Source organism: Mytilus californianus, unplaced genomic scaffold (assembly GCF_021869535.1).
Source record: "Mytilus californianus isolate M0D057914Y unplaced genomic scaffold, xbMytCali1.0.p SCAF_4, whole genome shotgun sequence".
NCBI classification, from domain to species: domain Eukaryota; kingdom Metazoa; phylum Mollusca; class Bivalvia; order Mytilida; family Mytilidae; genus Mytilus; species Mytilus californianus.
The window spans coordinates 6750687-6766005 of NW_026262690.1; the positions used below are offsets into that span (position 1 = coordinate 6750687).

General features: G+C 34.6%; 1 protein-coding gene across 1 annotated transcript in view; it reads right to left on the reverse strand.

Annotated features, from left to right (window-relative positions):
- The window catches only part of LOC127699078 (calmodulin-like), a 30620-nt gene that overhangs the window by 1585 nt on the left and 13716 nt on the right, over positions 1 to 15319 (reverse strand). The window contains exons 6-7 of the mRNA XM_052202816.1: positions 1699 to 1729; positions 468 to 611 (exon numbers count right to left, since the gene is read on the reverse strand). Of these exons, the coding sequence (XP_052058776.1) occupies positions 468 to 611; positions 1699 to 1729 (175 nt within the window). The remainder of the gene's footprint in view (positions 1 to 467; positions 612 to 1698; positions 1730 to 15319) is intronic.

Sequence of the window (15319 nt, forward strand, 5' to 3'; positions counted from 1 at the left end):
CAATGACGCGCTCCTCATTCGGTGGACCCATCGTACAGAAACTATACATTGTATTTATTGTGAATTAATATGCATGATATATTTGCCATTGGACGTTAAGCAAAGAACAAAAGTTTGACAGTATACTGCGTAACCGTTTAAAGTGAGCATAGAGCTTGCCGCGTGAGAATTATTTCGTAATTTTCACAGCAGTAATAAGCCTTAATATCCGGTTAATTCACACATACGAAATCATCAGAAATCTCTAAACTTCTTTGAGATGAATGTATGGTTTACTTAATTAATGTTAAAAGTGTAATAGCAATGAGTAGGACAGGAGAACACAAATGTCTGTCCATCTTAAAGATGTGAGTGAGTATTTCTTTTTACTTACCTACATTTGTTTGTATGTGAGCAATTCAATGTTTGAGGTTATCTTTAAAATGTAAACGAAATGAACGTAATAGCTTGATTGCATAACGTCTTACCGTCAACATCAACTTCACTGATAATGTTTTGTAATTCTTGGTCACTTGGATTTTGACCTAATGACCTCATTATAACACCCAGTTCAATGGCTGATATCGTACCGTCACCATCTTTGTCAAACAGGCTGAATGCTTCCTTAAATTCTAATTTAGGAGAGAACATAAAAATACATTTTGGATTGAGATTACATGACTGTATATATCATGCTATTGTTAGAGCCATGACAATAAAACACAAAGTTTTAAATTTATACTCTAGTGTCGTAGGGGGTAAATGTAGCCGCTATAGCTGCAAAATTCTGGCAATTAAATGTTCAACGAGAAGTTGAACTCGTTATCGTGATGATCTCATGAATGAACCTCACTTGTACTTCTGAGAATCGGCAAACTGGAAGAACTATTGGTGTCTGATTGATCTGAAAAGCACTTATACTTTACAACTAATCATGGTCAAGCTGCTGAGCAAATATGAAGTCAATCTGTTAAGTCATACCAGAGAAAGCCGAATAATTTAGCTAATTCAACATTTAAAAATAAAAGCATGTAGGGAAACAGGAAGTAGGCGTCTAGCAGATCCGAAAATTCTCACACGTTACAATACATCACTGTCAAGCTGATATCCAAATACTACACGCGGAATATGTCCATTTAAGTAAATAAAGAGACACAAGAAGTTTTGGTTCAAACGGGTAAACACTACTACAAAAATATTCAAAATCATCGGCTAGACTAGAGTGTCACATGTTACCAATATAGGGTAGCAACTTTATTTATCGTATAATATATGATTCATGTAAATGATATATGGGAACAACTCTGTTTTGCGATGAACTAGAGAATAAAAATGAAAATTAAAATTTGTTATACAGGAAGGCATATAACAAGAAACTTTAAAGAAGTATTATTCCTCTGTAACTACTATAGGTAAAGATTTGAGTCATTTTAGGGGCTATATATATAATGATTTTTATTGTATATTGCTGTAGATCGAAAAACCGTATTGATGGTTTTGTAAGTTTGCTGTCTTATTTGTCCTAATATCTACATTTATTTTCTTTCTTTTCTAAAACAAGTATAAAATAACACGGTATTACGGGATGCATGGAATTAACCTCCGAACAACAAACATACTTCAAAAGTATTTGACAACTACAAAAATGAAGTTAATTTTGTCACAGTAAGATAAAGCAAGTATACATAGTAAATACAATCAAAATAGCCGTTTACTTACCTCTCAACTGTTCTTCAGAAATCTCATTTATCTGGAAAAAAAAAAATATTGATTAAATAGTGTCGCTCATGTTAATCTGCACAGCAAAGAAGCCATAATAATAATTAATACTCACAATAGCGTCCATATTGCTTGATACATATGGTTTTCCTAAACAGCACTCTAATAGTTATAATTATTCCATGAACTAGAAGGAACATTTGCCATATACAGTGATTAGTAAGAAATGGAATAAATTTAATTAGATAGGGATATATTTGATTATATTGTATATATTGTGTATGATTGAACACCAACGTGTATACATTTCATCTCAAGGATTGTATTGTTGATGAAAATCTCATTTCTCGTTGTTAAAAGTGTTATAAGTATCTGCTGAAGGTTGTTCATCGTATTCATTGAAATGTTGACTACATTTGAAATATTCATATCTACTTACAAACCCTTTATTTATAATGCTATCCCATGCTACTGACTTGTTAAATAAAAATTAATTTGTATATAACATATTCTGACGCTACCGCAATTCTTTTTCAGCAACGTCAATCCGTATTGTAAACTGTAGGGATAAAAGCTCCTGCTTACCCGTTATCTTAAATGGGCATTAACTACGAATTCGACAAAAAATGTTTTTGTTTTTGTTTCAAACATTTATAAAAGAGGAGTAAAGAAATAACATTTAGCTATTATCAGTCAGTTTGGTTCAATTTCGTCAAAACACGCTAAAAAAAACATCACTGGTGTATTATTGACTTACAAGTCAATAATTCACTTCATTTGAATCCGTATTCATGCAACCTTTTAATTTGACCTTCAGAAGAAATGGTTGCGCATGTGTTCTTCGTGTGTCTCATTCATTAAAAAGAAAAGAATGTCAACATTGAAAAGTGAAACAGGGGACCTTTTAAGTTTGTTATAAATTAAATATGAGAATTTGGTTCAAATCAGTGAACATGAATTTGACAGCTAATGTCCCCTAAATTCAGTTGAACTCATACTATTAAAACCCCAAAGTCTGGGTTTGGTTTGTACATCTATGATTATCTCGGAAGAATCGGGTGATGGTAGTTGATGTGGTCTGTTGTACCCCTTAATTGGTTTGTACATCTATGATTATCTCGGAAGAACCGGTGATGGTAGTTGATGTGGTCTGTTGTATCCCTTAATTGGTTTGTACATCTATGATTATCTCGGAAGAACCGGTGATGGTAGTTGATGTGGTCTGTTGTACCCCTTAATTGGTTTGTACAGCTATGATTATCTCGGAAGAACCGGTGATGGTAGTTGATGTGGTCTGTTGTGCCCCTTAATTGGTTTGTACATCTATGGTTATCTCGGAAGAATCGGGTGATGGTAGTTGATGTGGTCTGTTGTACCCCTTAATTGGTTTGTACATTTATGATTATCTCGGAAGAATCGGGTGATGGTAGTTGATGTGGTCTGTTGTACCCCTTAATTGGTTTGTACATCTATGATTATCTCGGAAGAATCGGGTGATGGTAGTTGATGTGGTCTGTTTTACCCCTTAATTGGTTTGTACATCTATGGTTATCTCGGAAGAATCGGGTGATGGTAGTTGATGTGGTCTGTTGTGCCCCTTAATTGGTTTGTACATCTATGATTATCTCGGAAGAATCGGGTGATGGTAGTTGATGTGGTCTGTTGTACCCCTTAATTGGTTTGTACATCTATGATTATCTCGGAAGAATCGGGTGATGGTAGTTGATGTGGTCTGTTGTGGCCCTTAAATGGTTTGTACATCTATGATTATCTCGGAAGAACCGGTAATGGTAGTTGATGTTGTGCCCCTTAATTGGTTTGTACATCTATGGTTATCTCGGAAGAATCGGGTGATGGTAGTTGATGTGGTCTGTTGTGCTCCTTAATTGGTTTGTACATCTATGGTTATCTCGGAAGAATCGGGTGATGGTAGTTGATGTTGTCTGTTGTGCCCCTTAATTGGTTTGTACATCTATGATTATCTCGGAAGAATCGGGTGATGGTAGTTGATGTGGTCTGTTGTACCCCTTAATTGGTATGTACATCTATGGTTATCTCGGAAGAACCGGTGATGGTAGTTGATGTGGTCTGTTGTACCCCTTAATTGGTTTGTACATCTATGATTATCTCGGAAGAATCGGGTGATGGTAGTTGATGTGGTCTGTTGTACCCCTTAATTGGTTTGTACATCTATGATTATCTCGGAAGAATCGGGTGATGGTAGTTGATGTGGTCTGTTGTGCCCCTTAATTGGTTTGTACATCTATGATCATCTCGGAAGAATCGGGTGATGGTAGTTGATGTGGTCTGTTGTACCACTTAATTGGTTTGTACATCTATGGTTATCTCGGAAGAATCGGGTGATGGTAGTTGATGTGGTCTGTTGTACCCCTTAATTGGTTTGTACATCTATGATTATCTCGGAAGAATCGGATGATGGTAGTTGATGTGGTCTGTTGTGCCCCTTAATTGGTTTGTACATCTATGATTATCTCGGAAGAATCGGGTGATGGTAGTTGATGTTGTGCCCCTTAATTGGTTTGTACATCTATGGTTATCTCGGAAGAATCGGGTGATGGTAGTTGATGTGGTCTGTTGTGCCCCTTAATTGGTTTGTACATCTATGATTATCTCGGAAGAATCGGGTGATGGTAGTTGATGTTGTCTGTTGTGCCCCTTAATTGGTTTGTACATCTATGATTATCTCGGAAGAATCGGGTGATGGTAGTTGATGTGGTCTGTTTTACCCCTTAATTGGTTTGTACATCTATGGTTATCTCGGAAGAATCGGGTGATGGTAGTTGATGTGGTCTGTTGTGCCCCTTAATTGGTTTGTACATCTATGATTATCTCGGAAGAATCGGGTGATGGTAGTTGATGTGGTCTGTTGTACCCCTTAATTGGTTTGTACATCTATGATTATCTCGGAAGAATCGGGTGATGGTAGTTGATGTGGTCTGTTGTGGCCCTTAAATGGTTTGTACATCTATGATTATCTCGGAAGAACCGGTAATGGTAGTTGATGTTGTGCCCCTTAATTGGTTTGTACATCTATGGTTATCTCGGAAGAATCGGGTGATGGTAGTTGATGTGGTCTGTTGTGCTCCTTAATTGGTTTGTACATCTATGGTTATCTCGGAAGAATCGGGTGATGGTAGTTGATGTTGTCTGTTGTGCCCCTTAATTGGTTTGTACATCTATGATTATCTCGGAAGAATCGGGTGATGGTAGTTGATGTGGTCTGTTGTACCCCTTAATTGGTATGTACATCTATGGTTATCTCGGAAGAACCGGTGATGGTAGTTGATGTGGTCTGTTGTACCCCTTAATTGGTTTGTACATCTATGATTATCTCGGAAGAATCGGGTGATGGTAGTTGATGTGGTCTGTTGTACCCCTTAATTGGTTTGTACATCTATGATTATCTCGGAAGAATCGGGTGATGGTAGTTGATGTGGTCTGTTGTGCCCCTTAATTGGTTTGTACATCTATGATCATCTCTGAAGAATCGGGTGATGGTAGTTGATGTGGTCTGTTGTACCACTTAATTGGTTTGTACATCTATGGTTATCTCGGAAGAATCGGGTGATGGTAGTTGATGTGGTCTGTTGTACCCCTTAATTGGTTTGTACATCTATGATTATCTCGGAAGAATCGGATGATGGTAGTTGATGTGGTCTGTTGTGCCCCTTAATTGGTTTGTACATCTATGATTATCTCGGAAGAATCGGGTGATGGTAGTTGATGTTGTGCCCCTTAATTGGTTTGTACATCTATGGTTATCTCGGAAGAATCGGGTGATGGTAGTTGATGTGGTCTGTTGTGCCCCTTAATTGGTTTGTACATCTATGATTATCTCGGAAGAATCGGGTGATGGTAGTTGATGTTGTCTGTTGTGCCCCTTAATTGGTTTGTACATCTATGATTATCTCGGAAGAATCGGGTGATGGTAGTTGATGTGGTCTGTTGTACCCCTTAATTGGTTTGTACATCTATGATTATCTCGGAAGAATCGGGTGATGGTAGTTGATGTTGTCTGTTGTACCCCTTAATTGGTTTGTACATCTATGATTATCTCGGAAGAATCGGGTGATGGTAGTTGATGTGGTCTGTTGTACCCCTTAATTGGTATGTACATCTATGGTTATCTCGGAAGAACCGGTGATGGTAGTTGATGTTGTGCCCCTTAATTGGTTTGTACATCTATGATTATCTCGGAAGAATCGGGTGATGGTAGTTGATGTGGTCTGTTTTACCCCTTAATTGGTTTGTACATCTATGATTATCTCGGAAGAATCGGGTGATGGTAGTTGATGTGGTCTGTTGTACCCCTTAATTGGTTTGTACATCTATGGTTATCTCGGAAGAATCGGGTGATGGTAGTTGATGTGGTCTGTTGTACCCCTTAATTGGTTTGTACATCTATGATTATCTCGGAAGAATCGGATGATGGTAGTTGATGTGGTCTGTTGTGCCCCTTAATTGGTTTGTACATCTATGATTATCTCGGAAGAATCGGGTGATGGCAGTTGATGTTGTGCCCCTTAATTGGTTTGTACATCTATGGTTATCTCGGAAGAATCGGGTGATGGTAGTTGATGTGGTCTGTTGTGCCCCTTAATTGGTTTGTATATCTATGATTATCTCGGAAGAATCGGGTGATGGTAGTTGATGTTGTCTGTTGTGCCCCTTACTTGGTTTGTACATCTATGATTATCTCGGAAGAATCGGGTGATGGTAGTTGATGTGGTCTGTTGTACCCCTTAATTGGTTTGTACATCTATGATTATCTCGGAAGAATCGGGTGATGGTAGTTGATGTTGTCTGTTGTACCCCTTAATTGGTTTGTACATCTATGATTATCTCGGAAGAATTGGGTGATGGTAGTTGATGTGGTCTGTTGTACCCCTTAATTGGTATGTACATCTATGGTTATCTCGGAAGAACCGGTGATGGTAGTTGATGTTGTGCCCCTTAATTGGTTTGTACATCTATGATTATCTTGGAAGAATCGGGTGATGGTAGTTGATGTGGTCTGTTTTACCCCTTAATTGGTTTGTACATCTATGATTATCTCGGAAGAATCGGGTGATGGTAGTTGATGTGGTCTGTTGTACCCCTTAATTGGTTTGTTCGACTATGATTATCTCGGAAGAATCGGGTGATGGTAGTTGATGTGGTCTGTTGTACCCCTTAATTGGTTTGTACATCTATGATTATCTCGGAAGAATCGGGTGATGGTAGTTGATGTGGTCTGTTTTACCCCTTAATTGGTTTGTAATGGTTATTCCTGGTAACCTCCTGTGTATATAACTATTCATAGTTTAAAATTATAAAATATTTTAAATTTTCATACTTTCTGACAAAAAGACACATTTAGACCAGAACATGCAAATGTGGTACGAACATCAAAGTTCGTCAGACCTCCCAAAAAATCGAACATAACACTTTTTGTTTCGTGTTCGATTATAAAGTCAAGAAACAAAGGAAAATGTGACACTCCCAAAGGCACACTTTTAATTATAACTTACTGGTGTGATATTTTCTGTAGGACTGCGGTATTTCTACTCAGCAACACGTTAGTATTACCAGTTTTTCTGTCGAAGGTCGGCAGCTCTTTCCTTCCTCCGCCAATAAAAACTACCCAATATGTTAAAACACAGCATATCCAGTGGGAAACTAATGACAAAACATATCGCCCTTGAAAATGACAGATTTCAATGTTTGGACACGAGGATGCTACGTTTAATAAGTTGACAGAAATATTCTGATAAATAATAATAATAATGACAGGACCTTTTAAAGCAAGCAAGTTCAGATACATCACACATCAATAACAAAAATGGATTTTTTTTTTACAATCCCCTCCGAAACAAATTGTTCTTATTTTAGATATTTTCTACTTTACATTATCAGTTATACACATTTCAGGAGGATTATGCAGTATCCTGGAGATAAAAATTGATATGAGATATTTTAACAAGCCCATTTTCGAATAAAATATCCCCAAAGTTAGCATTTGTTACCTGATTAAAACAAACAAATTCGAGATTTTGATGAATGGAAACCTTCAATCATACACATCTAAAAATCATATTTGATAAAAACATACGAAGGCGCTATCCCACTTACAAGAATTAATTAGGGATATCTTACCTTCCCCTTCCCTCATTTCAGATTTTGATAAATTGAACTTCCATTAAAACTTGAAGTGCTTCGGATAAACAATTTGAGTCAGCAAAGTGATGACGGACGGACGAATCAAAAGCTTATACCTTCCGCAAGTTCGTGGTGTTGGGTAAAAAAAATAACCATTAAATCATGTTCATTTGAATAATTATCATTTTCTAGTAAATATTACAAACAAAGAGAACAGCAAACTAAAGTTATGTATAAAATAGTTTAAAATTTTGCTATGTACGGTGCTTGAAAAGAGAAGTCGAATGATATGCAGCAAAAATTAAATCTTTTGAATAATTACTTGATTAAAGAATCTTATTTTTAAACGACCAGTTGCAAAAATCCCATGGATATTCAGGACAATAAAAAATTGAAATTAAATTCAATAGGCAGGTTTTGCACATTGATTCGACTGGGATGGAGAGCGGCGAATTTATTTTACCACAGAAGAAAGAGGATATGAAGAATGTAGGGACAGGAACTTTGGCGCGCAACTAGCTACACATCAGACAGTTTTGAGAAAGTTCTTTAGTGAGGCACTTCACCTACACGATGCATCGTATTTAACGTTCCCAATATAACTGGACATGGCTACATTTTTTAAAAGTTTTTAAACTTTCTGCAAAGCAAATCGGAGGCCCTTCCTTAGCATGTGTTATGTTGCCAGGAGGGAGGCCACCACTTGGGGTTTTAACTCTTCTGAATTTAAGTCAGTGAAGCAAATTCAACAAAACTTTATTCGAATATTTAGAAGAATAGATATAACCACACAAACATGTACACAAGACTGACTTCTACACAGTCATAATGTTATTCCTTTATAGGCAGTGTATGATGATTCCGTTATACTTTCCTAACATGTATAGTTAATGACATGCTATTTCCAAATTTCTAAGTAAAAGCAGTTGCGGAACCAAAGGGAAAAAGGGGGTGGGGGTCCGGGGGTTGGAACCCCCTTTTTGTTTGACAACTAATGCTTTTGTATGGGGACATATGGTTGGAACCCCCCCCCCCCTCTTTATATGACTTGCATGTGTTGGAATCCTCCTCCCCCTTTTAAAAATGGATAGATCCGCGCCTGAAAAGTATATATCAGCGAGTTTTCAAGCCATAGGTTGTGAATATATTTTAGATATAAAAATAATATAAATGTATTAATTCAAATGACAACCATGCAAAATAGGTTTCTATATATATCAAAGGCTGTTTATTTTAGTCAATATTTATAATGATCATTAGTGATCCAAGATTGCAGCAACACTTACATCTCAAGTACATGTAACATACATAATATACATTATATTTTCTACCACACGCTGATGGAATGCAGAGACACATAAGAATTGTTTAATGTTGTTTTATATTCTCTAGAAAAACGGAAAGATTATAACAGAAATATCATTTAAAGAAGTTTTTAAATAATACATCAAATTACTGTTTTTTTACAAAATTACAAAATCAATTAATTAACATTATTGCGGACTTTAAACATATTAAAAAGAAAATGTAATGAATAAATAAAACACAACAACTTTGAAGAAAAAAAAGAAATGATAAAAATAGAAGTGCATATTGGTGCTAAAAAATTCACTTATTTGTTTGAATAACGTATATGTTAGTTTTATAAATACACACAGGGAAAGATGTATCTATCTTACTTTATTACACTCAAAAGTATTTAAAAAAAATAAAAGATCGGTGGTATTTACTAATTATTTTCGGAAAGCCGATTTGTGTCATTCCGAGGCATCATGTAGACAAAGTCATTGATATTATGTCTGGAAGTTACGTCAACTATTTTAATGTAAAAAATTCACGACAAGCGGGTAATGTGGAAATGTGACCAAAAGATGCATGACTTTGTACTTGAAGAGGTAGCCATCTTATAAATGATCGTTAAACGCAAGCATGACTGAACGTTTTTTAGAACTTTATTGCTACAGATGCGAATCAAATAATGCTTATATTCCAAATAAATGTGTTTTCAATGACATACCCCTTTTGTACAAGTTACGGTATGCCCCCCCCCCCCCCCCCCCCAAATCGATTATCGACAAAAAAAACAAATAAAGAATGCACTGAAGATATACTTTTTACTCTTCCCAAAGTACTAGTATGCAATTATGTATAAAAATAACAAGATGTGGTATGATTGCCAATGAGACAACTCTCCACAAGAGACCAAATGACAAAGAAATTAACACTATAGGTCACCGTACGGCCTTCAACAATGAGCAAAGCCCATACCGCAAAGTCATCTATAAAAGGCCCCGAAATGACAAATGTAAAATAATTCAAACGAGAAAACTAATAGTTCATTTGCCAAAAAAAAGACTTATATATCTCTTTCAAGTGTTTGTAATGTTTCATGAATTTTATCTTTTACTTTTAGTATCTACAATTAAACATTGTTATATATTAAAAAAAGATAGATTAAATAGAATACTCACATCAATAAGGTGGTCAGACATTCTATGCTACTCATTGCTGTTGAACTTCTGACATTAATTTAGTGAACAGTAGTTGAAACATATTTATCGTCGAAATAATACATGACAAACAGATCGAACAGTGTGTATGAATAATTTAACACTTTTATATACCAATAAGGAAGATATAATAGCTACGTCCAAAATTAGTTGCTATCGTTCAGTACTTTCCAACTGTAGTTAGAATGAACTTAGAATAACTCCCCTTATACAAATAAGTAGATGGGGTATGATTGCCATTGAACATTTAATAACCAAATATCTATTGTTCTTAGTAAATAAATGCATTTTTTGTATTAGTTATGAAAACCGAAACCACAAATTTGAATATATATCTACTACCAGTATTTTTTGTCTCGATTGGCTCAGAATGCGACACCTATTGATGCAAATCCCGCTGCTGCGAATGTGTACATATATTATCTGTACAAAGTGTCGTATATCAGAAGGTAGAAATCTAGATAGTCTATACCCTGAATAAATGTCGTTAAAGGTCGGAACAGAAGTTTCCGTCTGTTATATGTTCGTAAAATACGGTCATATTTATAGATTAACTGTTTACAAAACTTTGAATTTTTCAAAATTATACTAAGGATTTTCTACCCCAGGAAAAGATTACCGGAATTTTTGTTTTGTCCTCAATGTTTTTCAACTTCGTACTTTATTTGGCCTTTTTTTACTTTTTTATTCGAGCGTCAATGATGAGCCTTTTGTAGACGAAACGCGCATCTGGTGTACACCAGAGACCAAAGATCAACGTATGGCCTTGAACAATGAGCAAAACCTATACCGCACAACAAGCTATAAAAGGTACTGAAATGACAAATGTAAAACAATTCAAACAAGAAAAATTACGGTCTGATTTGTGTACAAAACAATAAACGAAAAACAAACATGTTATACAGCAACAAACGTGGGACAGCCATATACAGAATGTGCGAAGTTAAACATATGTGCTGGCGCCAAACCCTGTCCTAACCTGGAACAGTGGTGTAACAGCACAATATAAGAACAAACTATTAAAATCAGTTGAAAAGGTTTACTTTACAATAAATTTCCTTCAATAGATCAGTTTCACCGACACTTCAAAAATGGGTCGACCATATTTGTTATTTGGATGAATTTATTTAAGATAAGCTAGATTCTTATTAATCATAAAATAATTAAAATTATATTTGGTATTTTGAATCTGTAAAGTTTACATGTCTGTCTGACAGTTGACTAGGAGACTGGTCTTATCTGGTTGGTTAATTTATTTATTTTATGAGTTACTGTAATAAATAGGTCAACTATGATATATGGTGTATGAAGTGATTATAAAGGGTACATGCATATACCTCTGGCAGGGTGCATTCGACCTTGGTCTCATTTTCATAAATTATTGATTCCTGGCAAGTTTTCATGGTAACTGTAGTAAGACTTCAATGATAAATGTGTTAAAATAGTTCACAATAACAGTAAAAACTCATCAAAGAAACCAGGTGGCATGGGTTACTAACGGTACATTTTGTTTATCTAGCAATCCAAGTCTCTGAAAAAAAACGAGGATAAAAAGGGAATCGAACGATTGTTTTCTAAAATATCCTTCTTTCAATCTTAAGAAGATGATCTGATTTTGTAAATCTTAAACTCGCTGCGCTTCAGCTTTTAGAAATTAATGAATTGTAGTTTTATCTTGGGAAGGTGTAAAAGGCAATACAGAGATACGAGATACAGCAATACAAGATACGAGATATGAGATACAATAAAATGTAATATGAAATGAAATCAATTGTGTAGGCCTATAATATAGACAGATAAACATGATAAAAAGTTCGAATTTTAATTAGTGTATCAAATATTAACTCCGCAAACTTCAGATAAATTTGTCAACACCAATTTTTAACACAGGCATTAGAATCACTGTAAAATAACAGCTGCAGATAATACTTTCACTTTTACTTCAGGTTATTGGCCTGTGAAATTATTTCCATGGTCATACCAACTAATGTTTTATATAGTTTGATATTTATTAAAAACAGATACCAGTTTGTTAAATATAGACCATTTAACATAGATTAATGTATCATTTTTCTCAACTTTGATTTAATTTAGTTTAAACCAATTAATCACAGGACACACACTAAATATTTTATCCTGCAAAATGTGAGCTGTTCACTTTTATCTTATTGTTCTAACTGAAAGCCAATATATATGTCATCTGCTGGAGTTAACATGACACATACATGTAAAACTGCTGTGGAATTTCATCTTATTGTTTTTGTGAAATATTCTTACCATTGCACTTTAGTGGCAGCCTTTTCATTCTCAGAAAAGGTAATATACATGTAGCTCAATATCAATTTTTAAAGGGCCATGAGAGCTATACTCTCTGTTGTATGTCGTCCGATAGCTGCTTTCCATGATCATGAAAATTTCATTAAACCGATTGTGAACAACTTACCCATTATAATTCTTAGGGTAGTTAGTTTGAAAACTGTATCCGCATGAAAAATAAATGGGGAATGTGTCCATTGGACACAGATGATGCCCCTTCTTGCATATGATGTTATAAAGGGACATAACTCAAGAACCATAAAAGTGACGCTACCTTTGATCAGAGATTTGTAGTAATAAGCATTGAGTATAAGTTTCATAACATTTGGTTGAGGCAAACTTAAGTTAGAGAACAGAAACTAAAAATGCAGCAATTTTTCCATTTGTAAAGGGGCATAACTCTAGAACGGTTAAAGTGATGCCACCAAAATTCAAATTTGATCTGTGCTTTGTAGTAGTAAGCTTTGTGTATAAGATTCATAACATTTTGTTGAGAAAAACTAAAGTTAGAGAATGGAAACCAATTTTGGAACTTTCGGACGTACGGACGAACAAGGTTAAAACTTAATGCCCCCTCCGTTACGGTGGGGGCATAAAATTAACTGACAAGGGTATAAACAGAACTCTACATATTTTTTTGGCTAATGTCTCAAAAAGTTTAATCAATTATGTCAAAACGATCATGTGAAGATCTACCAATCATTTCATTGGTCCGAACCAGTTGAATACTTCTTGTAGGAGCATTTTTGCCCTTAAATAATAACATTGCAGACCAAGATTTATCTAGCCTGAAAATTTCAGAAAAATCTGGCAACCCCAATTTTGAGTTATTGCCCTGCAATATAGATATTCAGTAGTTCTCTCAGTTTTGTATATTATCTTGAAAACTATCAGATTAGGATTAAAAGTACTAGTATGCCTTTATAACATGATAATAAATTCCCATAACTCTGCCACGAGAAAAATAAAAATCATAAAAATGAAAGGGAGTTTTGATTCATCCAAACAATGTGTATAAAATTGAGAATCCATCAATGCAAAATTGTGTTGTATTTGTCATTGGAATTCAGTACGTATATGGGTAGACATACATGTATATATGCATGGAAGGACAAGAGTAAATTTGTAATTTGAAGCCTCTGTCGACTCTTATTATGACTGATAAAAGTTTGTAGATGTAAATAAAATATAGAAGATCATTATTATTTAAATATTGTGTTTAATGTATAAATTTAATACAAAGTTTATGTTACTTGGAGGATATTTGTAACAACAGAATTATATAAATGTATATAAGGTGATTCCATATTTTTAGACTGTATAAAAATGTACATTGAAAATTGGTTTACTTATTAAATTATTAAATTATAAAATGTAAACCCACAACTCCACTCCACTCAAGCCTTCAGTACATGACTACTTTAAATGACGTTTGCTGCCATGCTTAATTGAGACTTCGATGTTTAAAATTATTTATGAGATAAAATTTAGTATATTTCACAGATATTTTATTTTAAGTATCTCGTATCTCGTATCTTGTATCTTGTATCTCGTATCTTGTATTGCTGTATCTCGTATCTCTGTGTTGTCTTTTACACCTTCCCTTTTATCTTAGAACCTGGCCATCATAAACAAGTCTGATTGAGAAGATTGTACCATTCGCTATGCTCTTTATTAATGATAAGTTATCATCAAGTGGATGTTTCTGACAGTAAACACTATAATCTGAAGAAGATTAAGATTAGTTATAGGGATAAAAACATTTTTGACTCGATAGTTTTTTCTGAGAATTAAAGAAAATGTATGAGTTTTTGTTTGATTCATCTTTTGTTTCTGAATTTTTAAACCACATTAGGCGGGGTACCCCAAACTTTTCATCAATCTAATTGCAATGTTTTGGTCTTTGGTATTTTATATCCAATCCATAAATTTCACACCAAATTCATAATTACATCATTCGTAAAATGCTTTCGTAGAATGATGCTTCAATGACAAAATTCCAATTAATAAATGAATGTTGAAACGTGTCAAAGATGTAATATATCATCAGAGTAATCAGTAGAGTAGAAAAGGACACGTGACATTTGGGGTGTCGTCATTTCTAAGCATTACTTTGGCTAATAATAAGAATATTGCCAATGGTATTCCTCATTTCTCAATACGGTCAGATTGAGTCTTATTTTAGATCATAACATGATTCATGTCTTTTATGGTCTTGATAACGTCACGTATTAATCAGCAAGCAATGCCTCTGAACAGACATAATTATCTATAAAAACATTCACCGTATCTCCGCAGTATACCTCCGCGTTGTATGTATCACGTAAGACAATAACATGAAATCCCGTGAGAATTCTTTGAATGTTGCAAGTTTAGTTCAAACGAGTGTAACAAATTCTCTGTTTTATTTCTGAATCGACTGTAAATCTTTATTACATATTTGTATTGTTTCAATATTTTAATAAATCTAATTTTTAAAAGTTGGTGAGATATAAGTTGTAGATAAATCAATCAGATCTAATAAGGACTATAATTTGGAAGAATAAGTTAGACTTAAATAGCTTAAATTTATTTGACTGTCAATGATACGTAGAAAATAGGAATTGTGTCAGCAAAATGGTTTGAGTCTTCTATTA